General features: G+C 49.5%; 1 protein-coding gene across 4 annotated transcripts; it reads left to right on the top strand.

Moving 5' to 3' along the window:
* The first annotated feature begins 82 nt into the window (after positions 1-82).
* On the top strand, positions 83-15,954 carry dcaf1 (ddb1 and cul4 associated factor 1). 4 transcript variants are annotated; one of them, XM_086114010.1, is made up of 25 exons: positions 83-256; positions 882-999; positions 1,079-1,155; positions 1,253-1,326; positions 2,407-2,520; positions 4,341-4,478; positions 4,638-5,231; positions 5,366-5,467; positions 5,553-5,711; positions 6,666-6,845; positions 6,925-7,134; positions 7,208-7,377; positions 7,478-7,602; positions 7,743-7,978; positions 9,271-10,331; positions 10,403-10,601; positions 10,684-10,766; positions 11,117-11,201; positions 11,310-11,543; positions 11,668-11,761; positions 11,867-11,971; positions 12,118-12,191; positions 13,182-13,277; positions 14,307-14,550; positions 14,741-14,964. In XM_086114010.1, exons 2-25 carry the CDS (start codon positions 887-889, stop codon positions 14,818-14,820), a joined length of 4,647 nt encoding a protein of 1,548 aa, XP_085970136.1. In that variant the 5' UTR covers positions 83-256; positions 882-886; the 3' UTR covers positions 14,821-14,964. The 4 variants fall into 4 exon arrangements, with proteins under 4 accessions (XP_085970136.1, XP_085970162.1, XP_085970154.1 ...); XM_086114036.1 differs by lacking the exon at positions 14,741-14,964 and adding an exon at positions 14,971-15,954 and having other exon boundaries at positions 85-256; XM_086114028.1 differs by having other exon boundaries at positions 87-137.
* The last annotated feature ends 545 nt before the right edge of the window (positions 15,955-16,499 follow it).

The following is a 16,499-nucleotide window of genomic DNA, read 5'->3' on the forward strand; positions in this document are numbered from 1 at the left end:
TCTAATGTTATTTCGTCGTGTTTTGCTTCGTGTGTTGTCGTCATAATAAGTTGACTGTCGCAGCTGATGACGTTGGGAACGTGTTCGCCATAATGACAGTAAACCATCAACAAAAAAGCCACATTGCACATTTTAAGGTTTGGCTGTGAAATTCCCCCAATACCTTTTGCTTGCAGCGGTCGGGTCTGGATCCGTATCGTCCTCATTAAACTTTGGAAGCCTCTGGCGAAACTGAAGAAGTGAGCGGAACAGCGAGGTGATGTTAGCATGTTAGCTAGCTAAATAATCAGGTTTGCCTGCGATGCCGCTAGCGCATGGCTAATGCCAACAGTTGAGCTAATGTACGGACTCGTCGCCGTGGTTCCCACATTGGTTTATTTAACACGGCGCGGGTGTGCACGTCAAAAGTCAATACAACAGTGGGTTTTAAAGTGAACACGTGTACATCGTCATGGGTAGTCCGACTCCATTTAGCGTCCTTGTTTAGCCGAGGCGCAGCGACTCAAAGAGCGCACCTTGTTTACATCACCCGAATGCGAGTAAATGCATAACGTGTAGCTTCAATCAGAACGACTGCTCCGTCTACTTGCTTCCTGTGTTCTTGTTTTCGATCACTTCTGTATTTTTGACAGTTGTGGTCCACGGAGACCGCTGCACCTGCTAACAGACAATCTGTCTGTTGTGCTACAAAATGTATCCTAAAATAGTTTCCGGCTGATTGGGTTCAAGTACTGCTTTCTTCTGAAAGGAGTTCCGCTCATTGTTCTTTGATTGTAAGCCACGACTTAGTAGCTGCTGTCACACACGAGGCGCATATGTAAGGAATGGGGTATAGAATTTGATTTCGAATTGAGTGGTCATTTTCCTGTGGTTCCTCATAGGAGTTATGGCGTTGGCATCTGCCAGTGTGGACTCCAAGGCAGAGCTGACTGCTTTACTGGAAGAGTGGGAGAGGCAACAACAAGGCAGCACACAAGAGCTAGTGAACATCCTCACCAAGTAAGTGGGTCGGAGTCATCAGGTTCGCCATTTTATTCCATTTGGCTTGAGGGGGGGGTCATGATGATCAAACTTTCAGAATCTCTGAGCTCGTTGAGAAGGAGACCGAAGAGTACCACAAAGTGGACCCAGACCCTTTTGATGATCGACATCCCGGTATGATAAAGAAAACACAACGAGAAATATCTTTGGAGGTTGTTTATGTACACTTGTACATTTGCTCATGTCGATTCTGGTCCTTCTTTGCCACTAGGGAGAGCTGATCCAGAATGTGTATTAGGGCATTTGCTCAAGATCCTCTTTAAGAATGATGACTTCATGAACACAGTAAGGATGGTTGGAATAGGTGTATTGTAGAGGTGGGATGGTACAGGGACCTCAGGTGTTGGGCCATGGTTCGGAGCCCGTTTTGTGCAAAAGGGGGCCTTTTTTCTCTCTCCTCTCTTAAAATCTTCTCCAAGGCTGCATCTTGTAGTTGACTGAATAATATAACACATTTCAAGATTCCGTTCTTTAAACGCAGCTCTTTTGAATGTTAAACTGCCCCTGACTCCTTGATTGCTTGATTACATGCGACTATACGGTAGCTTACAACATGACGAACAAATTCAATCCTACAAAAAAACAAAAAACAAACTGGTGTTAGTTTAAGCCTAAATCAGTTGGTCATGCCGGCACCCAACTCGGGCATAACCAATCAACCAACGCTCAATCCAACTGTTCATTTTTTTTGTTGGAAATTAAAACTTCACTGGAATGTGAGTGGCATTAAGTGACCGCAGCGACCCATCTTTAGCCACAGAAAAGGTGTGCAAGTTTTCACTCATAAATTGTTCTTACAGGTTATTATCTGATGTTAATGCTAAAAGGCATGGTAGGTGTGTTTAAAATCATTCTCAAGAGATGCTAGTTGTGTTGCTGGTGTTGCATCTTCGACATATTTCCGGTGTGTGTCCAGTAAGCATTTTATGACAATATGAACACATGAAGCTTGGTCACATTGCTAGAGTCTCCATAAAAAGTACTACAGTAGTTTCAAGTTATGCTAGCAGACAATAAAATGTCAGCAGTTTTTACACCGCCATATACAACAGTAAAACTGTAATTAATTCACACTGGAGGTTAAAATGAAGCCAGGGCTGCTTCAAATTTGTCTCTCTCAAATCCTCTTGCTCGTGGATACATGAGCTGCACAACCGGATGCAGTTACAACTGTGAGTGGGTGAATGTAGGACAGGATCACACATGCACCGTCAAGGCGATATGAATGAGAGGGGGTGGGGGGCAATTAGGGTATATTGTCCCGTGCAGAACGTACTGAACACAGAGTACCATCCCATTGCTAAAATACGTAATATAAGGAAAATAAACTTGAAAGTGTTTCACCCCATTTATTTTCCTACATAGTTGGTGAATAGCTATGTGATGGCCAGCAGAGAATTTGCCCTCAATGCAGAAGCTTGTCGCCTGCTTCAGAACATCATGCCTGGCCTGGAGACAGCAGTGGTCTTTCAAGAAAAGGTACATTACTGCTATCGTTGAAATGAACTCGACAATAAAGCGTTTCCTTTCTGGTGTCTTAAACATAACGTTCACGATTCAGACTATTTATGAACGCATTTATATGACGTTGTATTTCGTTGTCTAGTGGGTTTTGAAGGATAATTAAGTCAGCAGATATAACATTGTGAGAACCGCTCAACTCAGATGTATTTCGAGAGCACATTTAAATACAACCACCCCTGTTGACAAAGTGCTGTACATGGAGCAAAAACAATTCATACAACAACAAACAATAAATTAACAAAGACAGTAGAAAGCACAAAAACAGTCCAACTCAAAATCAAGTCTCATGTGTAGTCAAAAGGCAAAGATTAAAAATGACTTGTAAGACAAGTTTTAAAGATGGGCAGCGAGGGGGCTTGCCAAACGCTCAGCAGGAGGTCATTCCAAAAACAGGGACCGTCAAGGGAAAAGGCTCCATCCCCCCGGAGCCTCCGCTTCAGTTCTCCGCACCTCGAGTAGTGTCTGGTCCGTGGACTCTAGTAGTGTCTGGTCCGCGGAGGGGCGGGGACTGGGTCCACGCCATTTCTAGATTTGAAAACAAATAACAGGATCTCCAGAAGAGCTCTAAAAGGATTTGGGGGCCAGCGAAAGGATGCCAGACTAGGAGTTATATGCTCCCTCCTACAAGTACCAGTCAAGAGGCAAGCAGCGGCATTTTGGACTAAAACTGGAATGGAGGATTGGCTGACGCCAAAGTAAAGTCCATTATAGTAATCCAGCCGGGATGTGACAAAGTGCCTCAAACTGCTCACCAGAGAAAGGAGAGGCTTGACCATAGCCAGCTGCCTTAGATGAAAGAAGCTGGATTTAACAACGGCACCAATTTGCCGGTCCAATTTCAAATCACTGTGCTGTTGAAGACCCAAGTTGGAGACTGTTGGCTTAACAACGGCACCAATTTGCCGGTCCAATTTCAAATCACTGTGCTTTTGAAGACCCAAGTTGGAGACTGTTGGCTTAACAACGGCACCAATTTGCCGGTCCAATTTCAAATCACTGTGCTTTTGAAGACCCAAGTTGGAGACTGTTGGCTTAAGATAAGGAGGCCCAAGTCCGCAGCACGGGATGTACAAAGGCCACTGGGACCAAACACCATCACCTCTGTATTCTTTTCATTAAAATTCAGGAAATGTAGTGCCATCCACGTCTTGATTTCCACCAGACAAGATCCAAGTGGCCTCCATGAGAAAGCATCTTTTTTTGCTAAGCGGGACATCGATCTGACAGTCATCCACAGAGCAGTGGAAGGAAATAGAGCCAGTGAGAACAGCAGAGGCCCCACAATTGAGCCCTGTGGAACACCACACCACAGTGGGGCAGTTTGTGACTCAGAGCAACCAAGGCCAACACAAAAGGTTTAGTCAGAATCACGGTTTTTAAAGACTCTCATTCAGTTACTGCTGTCAGTCGTGAAATGGTTAAAATCAGTGCAAGCACTTCAATACTGTGGGCATAGTTTGTTTGAGGCAGGCTCATAAAAAAAAGGCTGAATGCAAAGTTTGTAATACCAAAGAGTCAATATCCCCGTCAATCAGCTGTTTTCCACAGTTTTTTTTTTTTTTTTTTTTTTTGGAGGGGAGGGGTTGTTTGTAGAGTCAGAGTCCAGCTTGCAAGCAAGGTCCATTTCCACACACTTTTCCTTATTTCGTTGTCGATAAATTAAATGTTGAATATGCATTCACTAGCCCATTTAATTTAAAAAAAACAAACACCACAGATGGTGTGTGCCAAAAGAAAACGACTTCGTTGTAACTTGCTGGTTTGGTTCTTTTCAGGAGGGAATAGTTGAAAGGTTGTTCAAGTGGGCTCAGGAGGCTGAGCAGCCCCTCCGAATCTATGCTACAGGCTTGCTGGCTGGTGCCATGGAGAACCAAGACATTGCAGCCAACTACCGAGAAGAGAACTCTGTCTTGGTCAGTAGGGGGCTGCTAGGGTCTGGCTTCCCCTCCTCATGAATGAATGATTGGAAACGGTTACAATGTGTCTAAAAATAGAATAACCGAGCTCCTCCTTTCGTCCGCACCATATCCATCATGTTCAATTGGCTTGTTTTTCATTTTCTTTGTTCACAGGTGCCACTGATGCTGCATCGCTTGCGTGAGCTGCAAGATAAAGACGCAGAGACAAAAAGAGAAATCAAACGTCCCAGTCCCAGAAAAACTCTGAGTGGACCTTTGCTGCCTTTGGATGAGGAGACCCTCGACGGAGGCTTTGAAAAGTCCTTCTCGCTCGGCCAAAACGGCGCTGAAACGGAAGAACGAGAACCCGAGGAGGATGTTGAAATGAACCTGTCCGCCTCGGAGCCCGAAAAGGAGCTTCCCTTTCATCCCAACGCCCCTCACAAGGCCAACAGCTGTGCTCCCTCCGTTGTGAAAACCATGATGAAGCCCATGTCGGCCCCAGGATCACTCGTGCACCTCGGCGCCTCTGACGCTAGTAGTTACCCAAAAAGAAAAGTGGAGAAAGAGAGTGGCCGGTCGGCAAAGCACAAGTTGACTTTCTCCCTGCCAGAACCGGAGAGGAACGTAAGCGAGCTTTCCAACAGCAGCTGGTCCGAGATGAGCCCGTGGGTGATCGGCAACAGCTACCGTTTATACCCTCTGACCCCTGAGATTGAACAGAGACTCATTTTGCAGTACCTCACTCCACTGGGAGAATATCAGGAGGTTGGTTGCTCTCTTTTTCAGCACTGACAATTCCTTAACCAGGGCTGCTTGGCAAATGTTTGCATTTTCATCAACCCATTTTGTGGATTTCAAAAGTGTGATTGCCCCCCTCCCCCCCGATCATCTCCCTTCAGCTGTTGGCAGTGTTCATGCAAATGGGAGCCCGGGAGCTGCTGATGCATTATATGGATCTGAAGCAGACCAACGACGTCCAGCTCACATTTGAGGCCCTCAAGGTGAAGTCCTGCGGCCGATGTGAACCACAGCCACAAACTCCCATCGAAATATAATTGGGGGGTTTTTTTTGCCTTTCTCTCACAGTACTTGGCCTCTCTTCTGCTTCACAAGAAGTTTGCTGCAGAGTTTGTGGCGCACGGAGGAGTTCAGAAATTGCTCGAGATCCCCAGGCCCTCCATGGCTGCCACTGGAGTGTCCCTGTGCCTCTACTACCTTGCCTATAACCAGGATGCCATGGAACGGGTATATTTAAAAAAAAAAAAAATAAGGGGGTGGGGGGGGGGGGGAACGCTATATGCTAATACACCAAAAATAGTGTCGATGTTTTTACAGTGGAGTATTACATGAGCAATTTGGCCATGTTCATGTGTTTTATGCATTGTATACTTAAGAAGTATAAACTCTTTAATCCTCTAGATTAGTAATGACCATCCTCTCGATATATCGTGCGTGTGTAGTGGATATAAAACATTTACACGCCTGTGTTGAAATGGCAGTTTTTTGTGGTAGTTAAAAAAATAAAAGACCCCAAGATGAATCATTTCAAAACTTTACATGAGATTTTCCAAACGCGTGGTAGAATGTGTTCTGGTCCCACGAAAACAAGGTGGACTTTATTTTTATGCTCCAAATGACACAAGAACGACACTGAAGCATGCCGGTGGCAGCGTCATGCTTTTGGAGGCTGTGCGGTCTGAGTCGACGGGGAGGGAATTGCAAACGGTTCGAAGTCTCAGTCGGCGTCGCTCAAAACAAAATGTCGGCGAAAGTCTTTTGGGGGATCATCAGCAGGTGTGTGCTGACTCCCATATATCGGGAGCTTGAATCTGATCGCTTGGTTCCGAACACCACCGAATCCCAATCAGAAAAGGGAGTGACCCCTCAAAGATTATTTTTCCCCCAACTCAGTTATGCAAATATTAGGTCACACCAATGGCGACGAGCATATTTGAGAAGAGTTATCTCGGTCCCATTTTTCATATCACAAAACCCAGATATTTGAGCAGGGGTGGGTAGACAAAAATAAATTCTAAACCTATATATATATATATATATATATATGTTAGGGTCAGGCGGGACTTCGGTGATACAGTATCAACACCCGCGGTGTCTAAATAGCAATGGCGTCACTTTCAGCACATGGAGCCCTACGACGATGTGAAATATCGTTGTGATGTTGTGACCTTTTCTCCCAAGGTGTGCATGCTGCCCCACTCGGTTCTGGCGGACGTGGTCGGCTACACGCTGTGGCTGCTGGAATGCTCGCACGCATCCGGCTGCTGCCACGCCACCATGTTCTTCTCCATTTCCTTCTCATTCCGCGCCGTGCTGGAGCTCTTTGACAAGCAGGACGGGCTGAGACGTCTCGTCAATCTGGTAAACCCCAGCCGGCGGCTCGCCCCGCGGGAGCTCCGCTCGAGCCCTCCTGATGCTGACGTCTCCCGACGGCTTCCAGATCAGCACCTTGGAGATCCTGAACCCGGACGACCAGGGAGCGCTGCTGAGCGACGACGAGATTTTCTCCAGCAGGCAGACGGCGAAGCACACTTGCATGGCGCTGCGCCGCTACTTTGAGGCCCATCTGGCCATCAAAGTGGAGCAGGTGAAGCAGTCCCTGCAGCGCACAGAGGGAGGCGCGCCCATTCACTCGCAGCCCTATTACAAGGTCGTTTTCTGAGCAGTCGGACGCATTGCAGGCGCTGGCCCCCCGCTCATTTGGCTTCTCTCCTCGGTCGCAGGCGGTCAGTTACAGCCGCGAGCAGGTCGTAGAGATGATGGAGTTTATCATCGAGCACGGCCCTCTCCGCTTATATTGGGAACCGGCAGAGGTCTTCCACAAACTCTCTTGCGTCCAACTCCTTCTTCAACTCATTTCCATTGCATGTGACTGGAGGACCTACTACGGCAGGTGTGGTGGATGGAGCATTAAATGACTTCGAGCGTATATCTCTTAAGTTGTGTTTTGCTTTCGACCCGGAGCGCGTTGAGTTACCTTTGTTTTCCTGCAGAAGTGACACCGTGCGCTATGCTCTCGACATCCTGAGTATCCTCACGGTTGTACCAAAGACTCAAATGCTGTTATCTGAGACCGTTGCCGTCGTCGACGAGGGCGGGTCTACCATTTCCAGCGCAGGTATGCCTGCGGAGTTTTGCTGTTTGAGCTCATAGCTATTAAAAAAAAAAAGAAAACCCACCAAAAGCCTGGACATAAAGCCAGGCTGTTGCCGTCCTAACTGATGAAGCCTGCGCCGATTCGTTCATTTTTGATTCCAGGAATGAACATTGTCCTGGCAGTGGCCGAGGGAGAAGTGTTTGTGAACGACGCAGAGATCCAGAAGTCCGCCCTGCAGGTTGTCATTAACTGTGTCTGCGCTCCCGACAAACGCATGTCCAGCATTGGGAAGTTCATTGCGGGCACTCCCCGTCGTCGCCTCCCTCACATGACCAAAGCCAGCGAGAACGTGCTCACAAAGATGTGGAACGTGGTGCAGTCCAACAACGGCATTAAGGTACTTTCTTTTCCTGCGATCGAGTGATGCCATTTGTTTGTGAACTTGAATGAAGTGACGGAGTCGCACACACCCAAGCTAAAATGCACCCGTTGTCATTGGAGTACAAGCCCCCTTAAAACGCAAAGGACGTACCTCAGCTACTGTTTGCACTGAGCTCAATACACTTCACAGCAAGCAGTAGTTTTGGCAACTTTTCCAAAAACAGACTGAGCTGTTTCTTGCCATTCCCACTTGGAGTTGACCGTCAAACGAAGCATAACACTGAATTACGCATTTGGTTTTTTTCGCTTCATGCTAACAGACGAGGTAGCATGCCAAAGAAGGGCTAACTAATCGCATCGGCGTCGCAGCGATTCAAACCCTGAAGCAAGGCCTCTTTGACCAGTGCAGCGGCACATATCTGCAACCCTCGCGGGTGTATGCATTCCTTATCCTCTACAAAGAATGGCTTCATTTCTGTGAGTTACTGAGGAGTTTTGATTGGCTCCATGTATGAGGAGTACGCTTGTGTGTTATACTGCCCCCATGTGGCCAAGGGATGCATACCAAAAGGAGGAGCACGGTGTTCATTGAATTGAAGCAAAAACAAAACAAAAATTCATGCTCCACGTTCAATCCAATGATGTCATTATTGTACGATTTTATAAAATGCGATAAATTACTGAGTGCGATTGTCCTTGTTGATGAAACACATTACCAAAACGTTGGTTGGGTTCCTTTCATTGCAGTCGGGGAAAAGGGATTTGAAATAGGAGCGTTTTGAGCTACGAGAATAGTCATGGTACGAATGAAAGCCGTAGCTCAAGACATCGCCATGCGCACGTTTATCAGCATTAAAGGAAACATATTTGGCAAACAGAAATTGTAATCACCAAAGGGCTGAACTATGACTTCCCTCAATTTTGCTATTGCCATTAAAAATGCGCTGATTCTTTTTCAAGGTCCTTTTTTTTTATTTTTATCAAATACAATTAATACATTTAATCTGCATTCAACAATATCAGATGTAATACAGCGATGTGTTTTGGTCTCTTATTTTAAAGTAAAAACAAGCGGACCTTGAATTCGTCTGAAAGGACTTGCTAACTTTTCAACACTTTCACTACGACTACCTAACAAAATCTTACCAAAGTTAGTAAGCCATAAATCAGATGATGACAATCATTTGAACCAATCTGTGCCTTTTGTCATGTTTTCGCCAATTTTGACAGCAAAATAGCGATTTCAAGGATAAGACAACCCCCGGAATGCCTTTGTTAAACGTCTCTCACCCCCCCGCCCTTGCGTAGGTTCTGCTGTCCCTGCTGACAGTGAAGATGCCGATTACAGACGCGGATCAGATCCGGGCGCTGGCCTGCAAGGCCCTGGTGGGACTGTCTCGCTCCACTTCTGTCAGGCAGATCATCAGCAAGCTGCCTCTGTTCAGTAGCGGCCACATCCAGCAGCTCATGAAGGAGCCCGTTCTGCAGGACAAACGCAGCGAGCACGTCAAGTTCTGCAAGTTTGCGGCGGAGCTCATGGAAAGGATATCGGGGAAACCCTTGCTGATCGGGACCGACGTCTCCCTGGCGTGGCTGCAGAGAGCGAGCGTGGTGGCCCAGTCCCGGATCGCCTTCCCCGAGAAAGAGCTGCTCTTACTCATTCGGAACCACCTGGTCTCCAAAGGCCTCCAAGACACGGCCAGCGCCCTCACCAAGGAAGCCGATCTGCCGATGACGTGCCCGTCTCATTCCTCGCTGGCCGCTTCGCCTTTTGCCTGTGCCGTTGCCCTCGCGCCGCCGATCGCCACCCTACCTCGCACGCCGCGGCTGGCCAACGGCGTCGGCTCCAGACTGGCCAACCATCCCTCGCACTCGTCGGGTCCGTCACCGGGCCACTCGCAAGCGCGCCCCTCCGTGCTGCAATCCACCGCCGCCGCATATTCCTCGGCGTCGGCACCCCACTGCACCAACGGCTCCCCTCTGATCGGCCGAATCGTTTTCTCTCGCGAGCGGCACACGTGGGGCGGCGCCGCCGGCTGCAAGAAGCCTCGAGTGCTGCGGCAGAAGTCGGACCACGGCGCCTTCAGCCAGACGCCGGCCATGAAGAAGCAGTTTGACAGGCACATGCCCTCCCCCCCCGCACTGGACGGCATCATCACGGAGTACCTGCGGGAACAGCACGCGCGCTGTAAAAACCCCGTTGCCACCTGCCCGCCTTTTTCTCTCTTCACCCCCCATCAATGCCCCGAGCCCAAACAGAGACGACAGGCACCGCTGAACTTCACGTCCCGGCACCTGAGGAGGGTCATCTACCCCAAATATGGCGGAGCCGACGGCGGATGCTTTGACAGACACCTCATCTTCAGCAGGTTGCCGCCGCGCAAAGCCGCCTCGCCGCTCGCTCCACTTTTGCTTTGACGCCCTTCTGCGCCGTCTCCAGGTTCCGTCCGATCTCCGTTTTCAGGAAAGCCGATGAGAACGAGAGCGGATTCACGTGCTGCGCCTTCTCGGCTCGCGAGCGCTTCCTGATGCTCGGCACCTGCGCGGGACAATTGAAACTCTACAATGTGTTCACGGGCCAGGAGGAGGCCAGCTACAGCTGTCACAGTTCAGCCATCACTCACCTGGAGCCCTCTCGGGTACGAGAACGAGGCCACCTCGTCGCGCGGTGCGGCCGTGCTTGCTTGCTTGTCACTTTAACGCCTCTCGTTTGGCTTTTAGGATGGCTCCTTAATTTTAACTTCGGCCTCCTGGAATTACCCGACGTCTGCGCTGTGGGGGATGAAGTCGGTGTTCATCATGAAGTGAGTTGCCCGTCGCACCAAACGGTTGCCGGCCTAACAGCTGTGCTGAAATGCATCGTTTCTTAAAGTAGCATTTTAATTTGAAACCTGTCTGGCAGCAAAATGATGTGAAGCAGCTGCAGTGCGAAGTGAACGTGAGCACTTTTTATCCCCTCGGCTACAGTCGCTATATGCGGCAGCTTTGAGACAGCAAAACGGGACTCGTGCAAAAGGCGGCGCGCTTATTTTACGATGCCCGCTGACGGCGCCGAGGCCCGGCGGCTTCGCTTCCCCGCACGCCCAGCTTGCGACTTCCCATTATTGCAAGTCTCTCGCTGATGTTCCCGTTGAAAATGCAATGTTGTCCGCAGGCATTCCTTTCTGGGTGACCATTACGTGGAGTTCAGCAAGCTGTCCCAAGATCGCGTCATTGGGACCGAGGAGCAACTCGCGCACGTACGTAGCGCCTCCACGTCAACCCGACGGCATGGAATATTCAAAAAGACAGCAAATCCTGAGCTCGGCCGACCTCAGCTCACAGCGAACGCTTGTCTCTCTTTTTAGATTTATGACATCCAGACGGGCCAGGTGACGCTGACCCTAAATAACCCAGACTTGGCTAATAACTACAAGAGGAACTGTGCCACCTTTAACCCCACCGATGACCTGGTACTGAACGACGGCGTGCTGTGGGATGTGCGCTCCGCTCAGGCCATCCACAAGTTTGACAAGTTCAACATGAACATCAGTGGCGTGTTCCACCCCAATGGCCTGGAGGTCATCATAAACACGGAAATTGTATCCTCTTTTTTTTTTTTTTTTTTTTTTTAAATCTTCTGGAACGGTTGGATCAGTACATTCATGTCGCTCCAGTTTGCTTCGAGTCCAACAGAATGTAGCGTTCCTTAATCGGAATTCTTAGTGGGACCTGCGAACCTTCCACCTCCTCCATACAGTTCCTGCTCTGGACCAGTGCCGGACAGTCTTCAACAACAACGGCACCGTCATTTACGGAGGTGAATAAACGCCTCATGGTGGGAAGTGGCGTTGGACCGCCGCCGCCACATGTCCCGCACGAGCGCCCGGAATCCGCTTTTCACCCGCATACTGTATGTCTGCAGCAATATTACAGGCTGACGACGAAGACGACATGATGGAGATGCAGATGAAAAGTCCTTTTGGGTCATCCTTCCGGACTTTCAACGCCACAGACTACAAACCCATCGGTATGGCTGCTCACTGGCCTCGTGCCTCAGCCTTGTCGAATAGAATGCCCGCCCGTCCTCTTGAGTCACCTCCAAAAAGATATTATCTATGGTTACTTTACTAATGTCATTGTGGGGTGTTTTTTTTTTTCCATTCTCCCTCCCAGCCACCATTGATGTCAAGAAGAATATTTTTGATCTGTGCACAGACTCGAAAGACTGCTACCTTGCTGTGATTGAGGTAAGCCGCGTAAGGTTGCATTTCCAATATGTTGAATCAATTTCTTCCTCAGCCTCCTTGGAAAGGTCTATTCAGGGGTGCTGGAGAGGAGGGTCCGTTGAGAAGTGGAACAGCTGTACATCCTTAGCAGGGTCCTCGAGGGTACGAGGGAACTCGCCCAACCAGTCTACATGTGCTTTGTGGACTTGGGAGAAGGCGTTTGGCGGGTGCTTCGGGAGCACGGGGTACCGAACCCCCTGCTACGGGCTGTTTGGTCCCTATACCACCGATGTCTGAGTTTGGTTCGCATCGCCAACAGGAAGTCGGAGTTGTTTACCGTGACGGTTGGACGCCGCCAAGGCTGCCCTTTGTCGCCGATTCTGTTCATCGCCTTTATGGACAGAATTTCTAGGCGCAGCCGAAGCGTTGAGGGGGTCCGCTTTTGTGTCCTCTGTATTGCATCTCTGCTTTTTGCAGATGATGTGGGACTGTTGGCTCCTTCAAGCGGGGCTCCCCAACTCTCACTGAAGCGTTTTGCAGCCGAGCGCGAAGCGGTTGGGATGAAAATCGGCACCTCCAAATCTGAAAACAAAGGTCCGCAGTCGGAAAAGGGTGGAGTGACCCAAGTGGAGGATCTTGGGGTCTTGTTCACGAGTGAGGGCAGGTGTCCAGGCTCTCCCTTAGAGATAGGGTGAGAAGCTTGGTCATCCGTGAGGGGCTCAGAGTCGAGCCCTTCTCCCCCACGTGGAGAGGAACCAGATGAGATGGCTCGGATATCTGATTAGGATGCCCCCTGGATGCCTCCCCAGCGAGGTGTTCCGGGCATGGAGGCCCCAGGACATGCTGCCCCGGGAACACCTCGCAGTCCCCGGGAAGAGCTGGAAGAAGTGGCTGGGGAGAGGGAAGTCTGGGATTCCCTGCTAAAGCTCTTGCCTCTGCCACCCGACCCCGGATAAGCGATGGATGGATGGATTTCTTGACAGATTCTAAAACGAAGCTTTTATTTTGTAGAACCAAGACTCCATCAACACGGACACAGTCTGCCGCCTTTATGAAGTTGGCCGACAAAGACTGGCGGAGGAAGAAGAGGAGGATGAGGAGGATCAGGTATTTATTGCATCATTCCAGTCGAACAACGTAATGATTCTGTAGGTCAGGACGCTCATTTGTTGTACCCATTTCCCATATAATGGCCGCCAACTACGATGCAGAGTGCAGGGTTATGGATGTCAAAACCTGTAATACAGTAGAAAGTGCCTTCTCCGGTTCGGGATGTGCCACGCCGCGCGGCCGTCGACGGTCATCTTTCAGTCCGTTAGCCTCGAACTCAGCCATGATTTGTGTTGCCATGTTAACAGTCAACGCCCGGTCCACCTTCGATGACGGTGATAGACTTCAACGACGTGAGCCGATTGCTGCCGCTCAGAAGAGAAAGCAGCTCAGTCCTGCTTCCTACTCGCGTGGCGGCGTAGGAGAGGATGACTTGATAAAAGAGGCCGGCGACATGGCTACTTTCTGGCTTCCCGCGCAGGCGTGTCAGGACGTACACGGTCTTGAAGTTAAAGAGAGCGGTAGGACGCAGTTTTAGCTTAACTTAGCTTCAAGCAGACGTAGGACCCGGCCATAGGCCGCGGGAACCACGTGAGCTTCGCTTCAACAAGCTTCCCGTCGCTCGAGATCATTAACTCATTCACTCCCAAAGACGTTTTTAAACGTCTTTTCAGACTTGGTCCAGAATTGGCTGGTACTGAATGAGTTAAAGGGAATCAAAGTGGATGCGAACGGCGCTTCTTCTTCTGTCACCCTTAGAACGATCGGCCCCAATATTTTGAAAGGGATGCGTGCGTCTTCCCCGCCATCGGCGGCTTACTGACAAGAACGTTTGCTGTCCAAAACGTTGCAAGTGGTTTCAGAGGTCGAGACGGTGTCGTGTCTCTCCCGCACACATTCCAAAACAAAACATCCCCGATGTTCCCTTTGTCCAAATCAAGTGCCCCCGTGAGCCGAAACCCACGGCAACAAATCCCCCAAATGGGAAGTAGTGCGTGCACATCATCGTTTTCTCCACAAGAGCCTCGCGGCGGCTCCCTCTGCCTAAAAGCGTACGACAACATCTCTGGTCCTTTGCGCCCGCAGGAGGACGACGATCAGGAGGAAGACGACGACGACTCAGATGACGACGTGGACACCGATCCTCTCATCGCGGAGCTTGAGAACGAGAACGGCGGCGATGATGACGACGAGGCCAACGACGAGTTCTCCCCCTCCGATGAAGAAGTGGCTCGCCTCCTCGAGGAGGACTTGGATGGAGGGGACGACGACGACGACGACAATGACGACGACTCCGACATGGAGGATGCGGAACTGGACGTGGACAACGGTACGTGCGGCTTCTCTCACCTCAAACTGACTCTGCGTCACGCCACGCCGAAGTCCTCGTTGAACACCCGCGGTCGCGGTTTCATGAACGCAGCGCACATCTTGACAAACAAGCAGGCGCTTGCAACACGAGGCTAAACTCGCTTCTCTCGATGCCGCCCTTTTTTTTTTTCCCCCACTTCCCGTTTCAGATTCGCTCGCCGACAGCCAACGAGTGATCGCTTGTTGCCAACAGCCGAGACCATTATACATATTCGATCTGGCACGATAGAGGCTCTTTGAACATTGACACCGAACAATTGAGCTCTTCCGGTGGAAAAGCGGCACAGAAATTGGCGAATGGAGCTTTGTGTTTGCCACTTTTGACTCACCTACTGACGGCCGCCTTTGTAAGTCATCGCTTTCTTTCACCCTCAAGCAGACAGCTCCGACAACTCCGACCTCGAAGATGACATCATTCTGTCCCTCAATGAGTGAGCGCCGATCGGCTGCCGGGACGGAGAAACTGGGCCGTGGGTCCAGACCTCGGCATCGCGGGCGCTAGCTTCGGAGGAAGAGGCGACGAACGAGAGCCGCGTCAGAAGATGCAATGGACCGAGGGATCGGACCAAGGAAGATTCCCAACCGTTACGAAAAACGCCACGATTGTATGCCATGAGAGAGTTTTAGAAGAAGGCGTGATGTGGAGGGTGCTTTGAAAACCTTTGATCATTTTATTCTCAACCAACACTTTTATTTCGTATTTCTGTCGGTGACGGGAGCAACTCGCGATTGCAGGGCTGCATTTGTGTTTCGAAAGAGTGTCACGGCAGACTGGACTCGTAGTCACCGATGTACTTGGTTTTTGGGTTTAGCCTGCTACGTCGATGCAGCAGTTGCTATTCCGTAACGCGGCCTTTTGCTTGAAGAGGATTCAAGAATCACCCTCGTGGCTCGCTGACCTCAACCAAATGAACGCTCGACTTGACGAAACTGCCAAAATGCTGTGCGCTCTCAAACTTTCATGGCTGTCCCTCATCTCGCACCCGGTGCGCTTTTGCTTCTGATAAATAGATGGCAACCTTTGGGCTTTTGAAAAGAAAAATGGCACAAACTGACTACGCCATGTCTTGGGGTGGGGGTAATAAAGTGTAAATATTTGGGTTTGAAAAAAAATCTATTTTGATTTAAAGTTTGTTTCTAGGTCGATTCAATAATTGAGGGGGTAAAAAAAAAGATCTGGCTCAATTTTAACAAGCCATTCGAAGAGTTGATTGTTTTTCTAAACAATTCTGCCTTGATTCTGTTCATTTTATCAGCTTTCTTCTCCCCCCCACGGGAAGATGACTTGATTTTCTTGAGAGGTTTAATGTACAGCTTGTATGTACCTAAAGTATTTTCCTAAAAATAAAACTTATGAATTTGATTTGTGTTCCACTTGAACATTGTGCCTGTTTTCCATCTCTGTCCGAGGGCATTTTGACGCGCATGAATGAATGTTGCAGTGATGTGTTCCTCGAGCCGGTCCTTGGCCTCGAGGACCGTCTGGAGAACCTAAGGGCGATCCTTGGTCCTCAGCCTTGGCCTCGGAGTCAAGTCCTTGGCCTTGGCCTCGGGTTGCCGGTCATCGGATACAACGAGGGATTAGGGGCCCTGATCCTTCGTCCACATGTATAAAGTGGGCCAGAGGACCGCAAACATTACAAAAATATCAAACAAAATCCATCCAGGGATAACCCACGTTGATAATTTTGTCTGGTGCTTCAAGAGAGGCGGGGCTGCCACCGACTGTCAGTACAACGTGTAAAGGGCGGCATCACAGTAAGTTTCAATCACGGTTCGTTCCGTTCGCGATCGGCAGTTTAAATAGCGTGTAAAGCCTTTCTGTAACAGTGGTGTCTTTTATTTAGTTATTTTCGCACAGTCGTCACGTTTGTGCGGTCGCACTAGAATGTTTGAACCATATACAGT

The sequence above is a fragment of the Hippocampus guttulatus genome, chromosome 1 (genome assembly GCF_054856545.1).
Source record: "Hippocampus guttulatus isolate MCC_2025c chromosome 1, RoL_Hgut_1.0, whole genome shotgun sequence".
Lineage (NCBI taxonomy): Eukaryota > Metazoa > Chordata > Actinopteri > Syngnathiformes > Syngnathidae > Hippocampus > Hippocampus guttulatus.

What these genes read in the sequence shown, in the direction of transcription:
- dcaf1 (XM_086114010.1), top strand. Translation starts at nt 887, where the DNA reads ATGGCGTTGGCATCTGCCAGTGTGGACTCCAAGGCAGAGCTGACTGCT. An exon ending in TTTTGATGATCGACATCCCG is followed by an intron (nt 1,156 to 1,252) that starts GTATGATAAAGA and finishes CTTTGCCACTAG; the next exon opens with GGAGAGCTGATCCAGAATGT. An exon ending in GCTACCTTGCTGTGATTGAG is followed by an intron (nt 12,192 to 13,181) that starts GTAAGCCGCGTA and finishes TTTATTTTGTAG; the next exon opens with AACCAAGACTCCATCAACAC.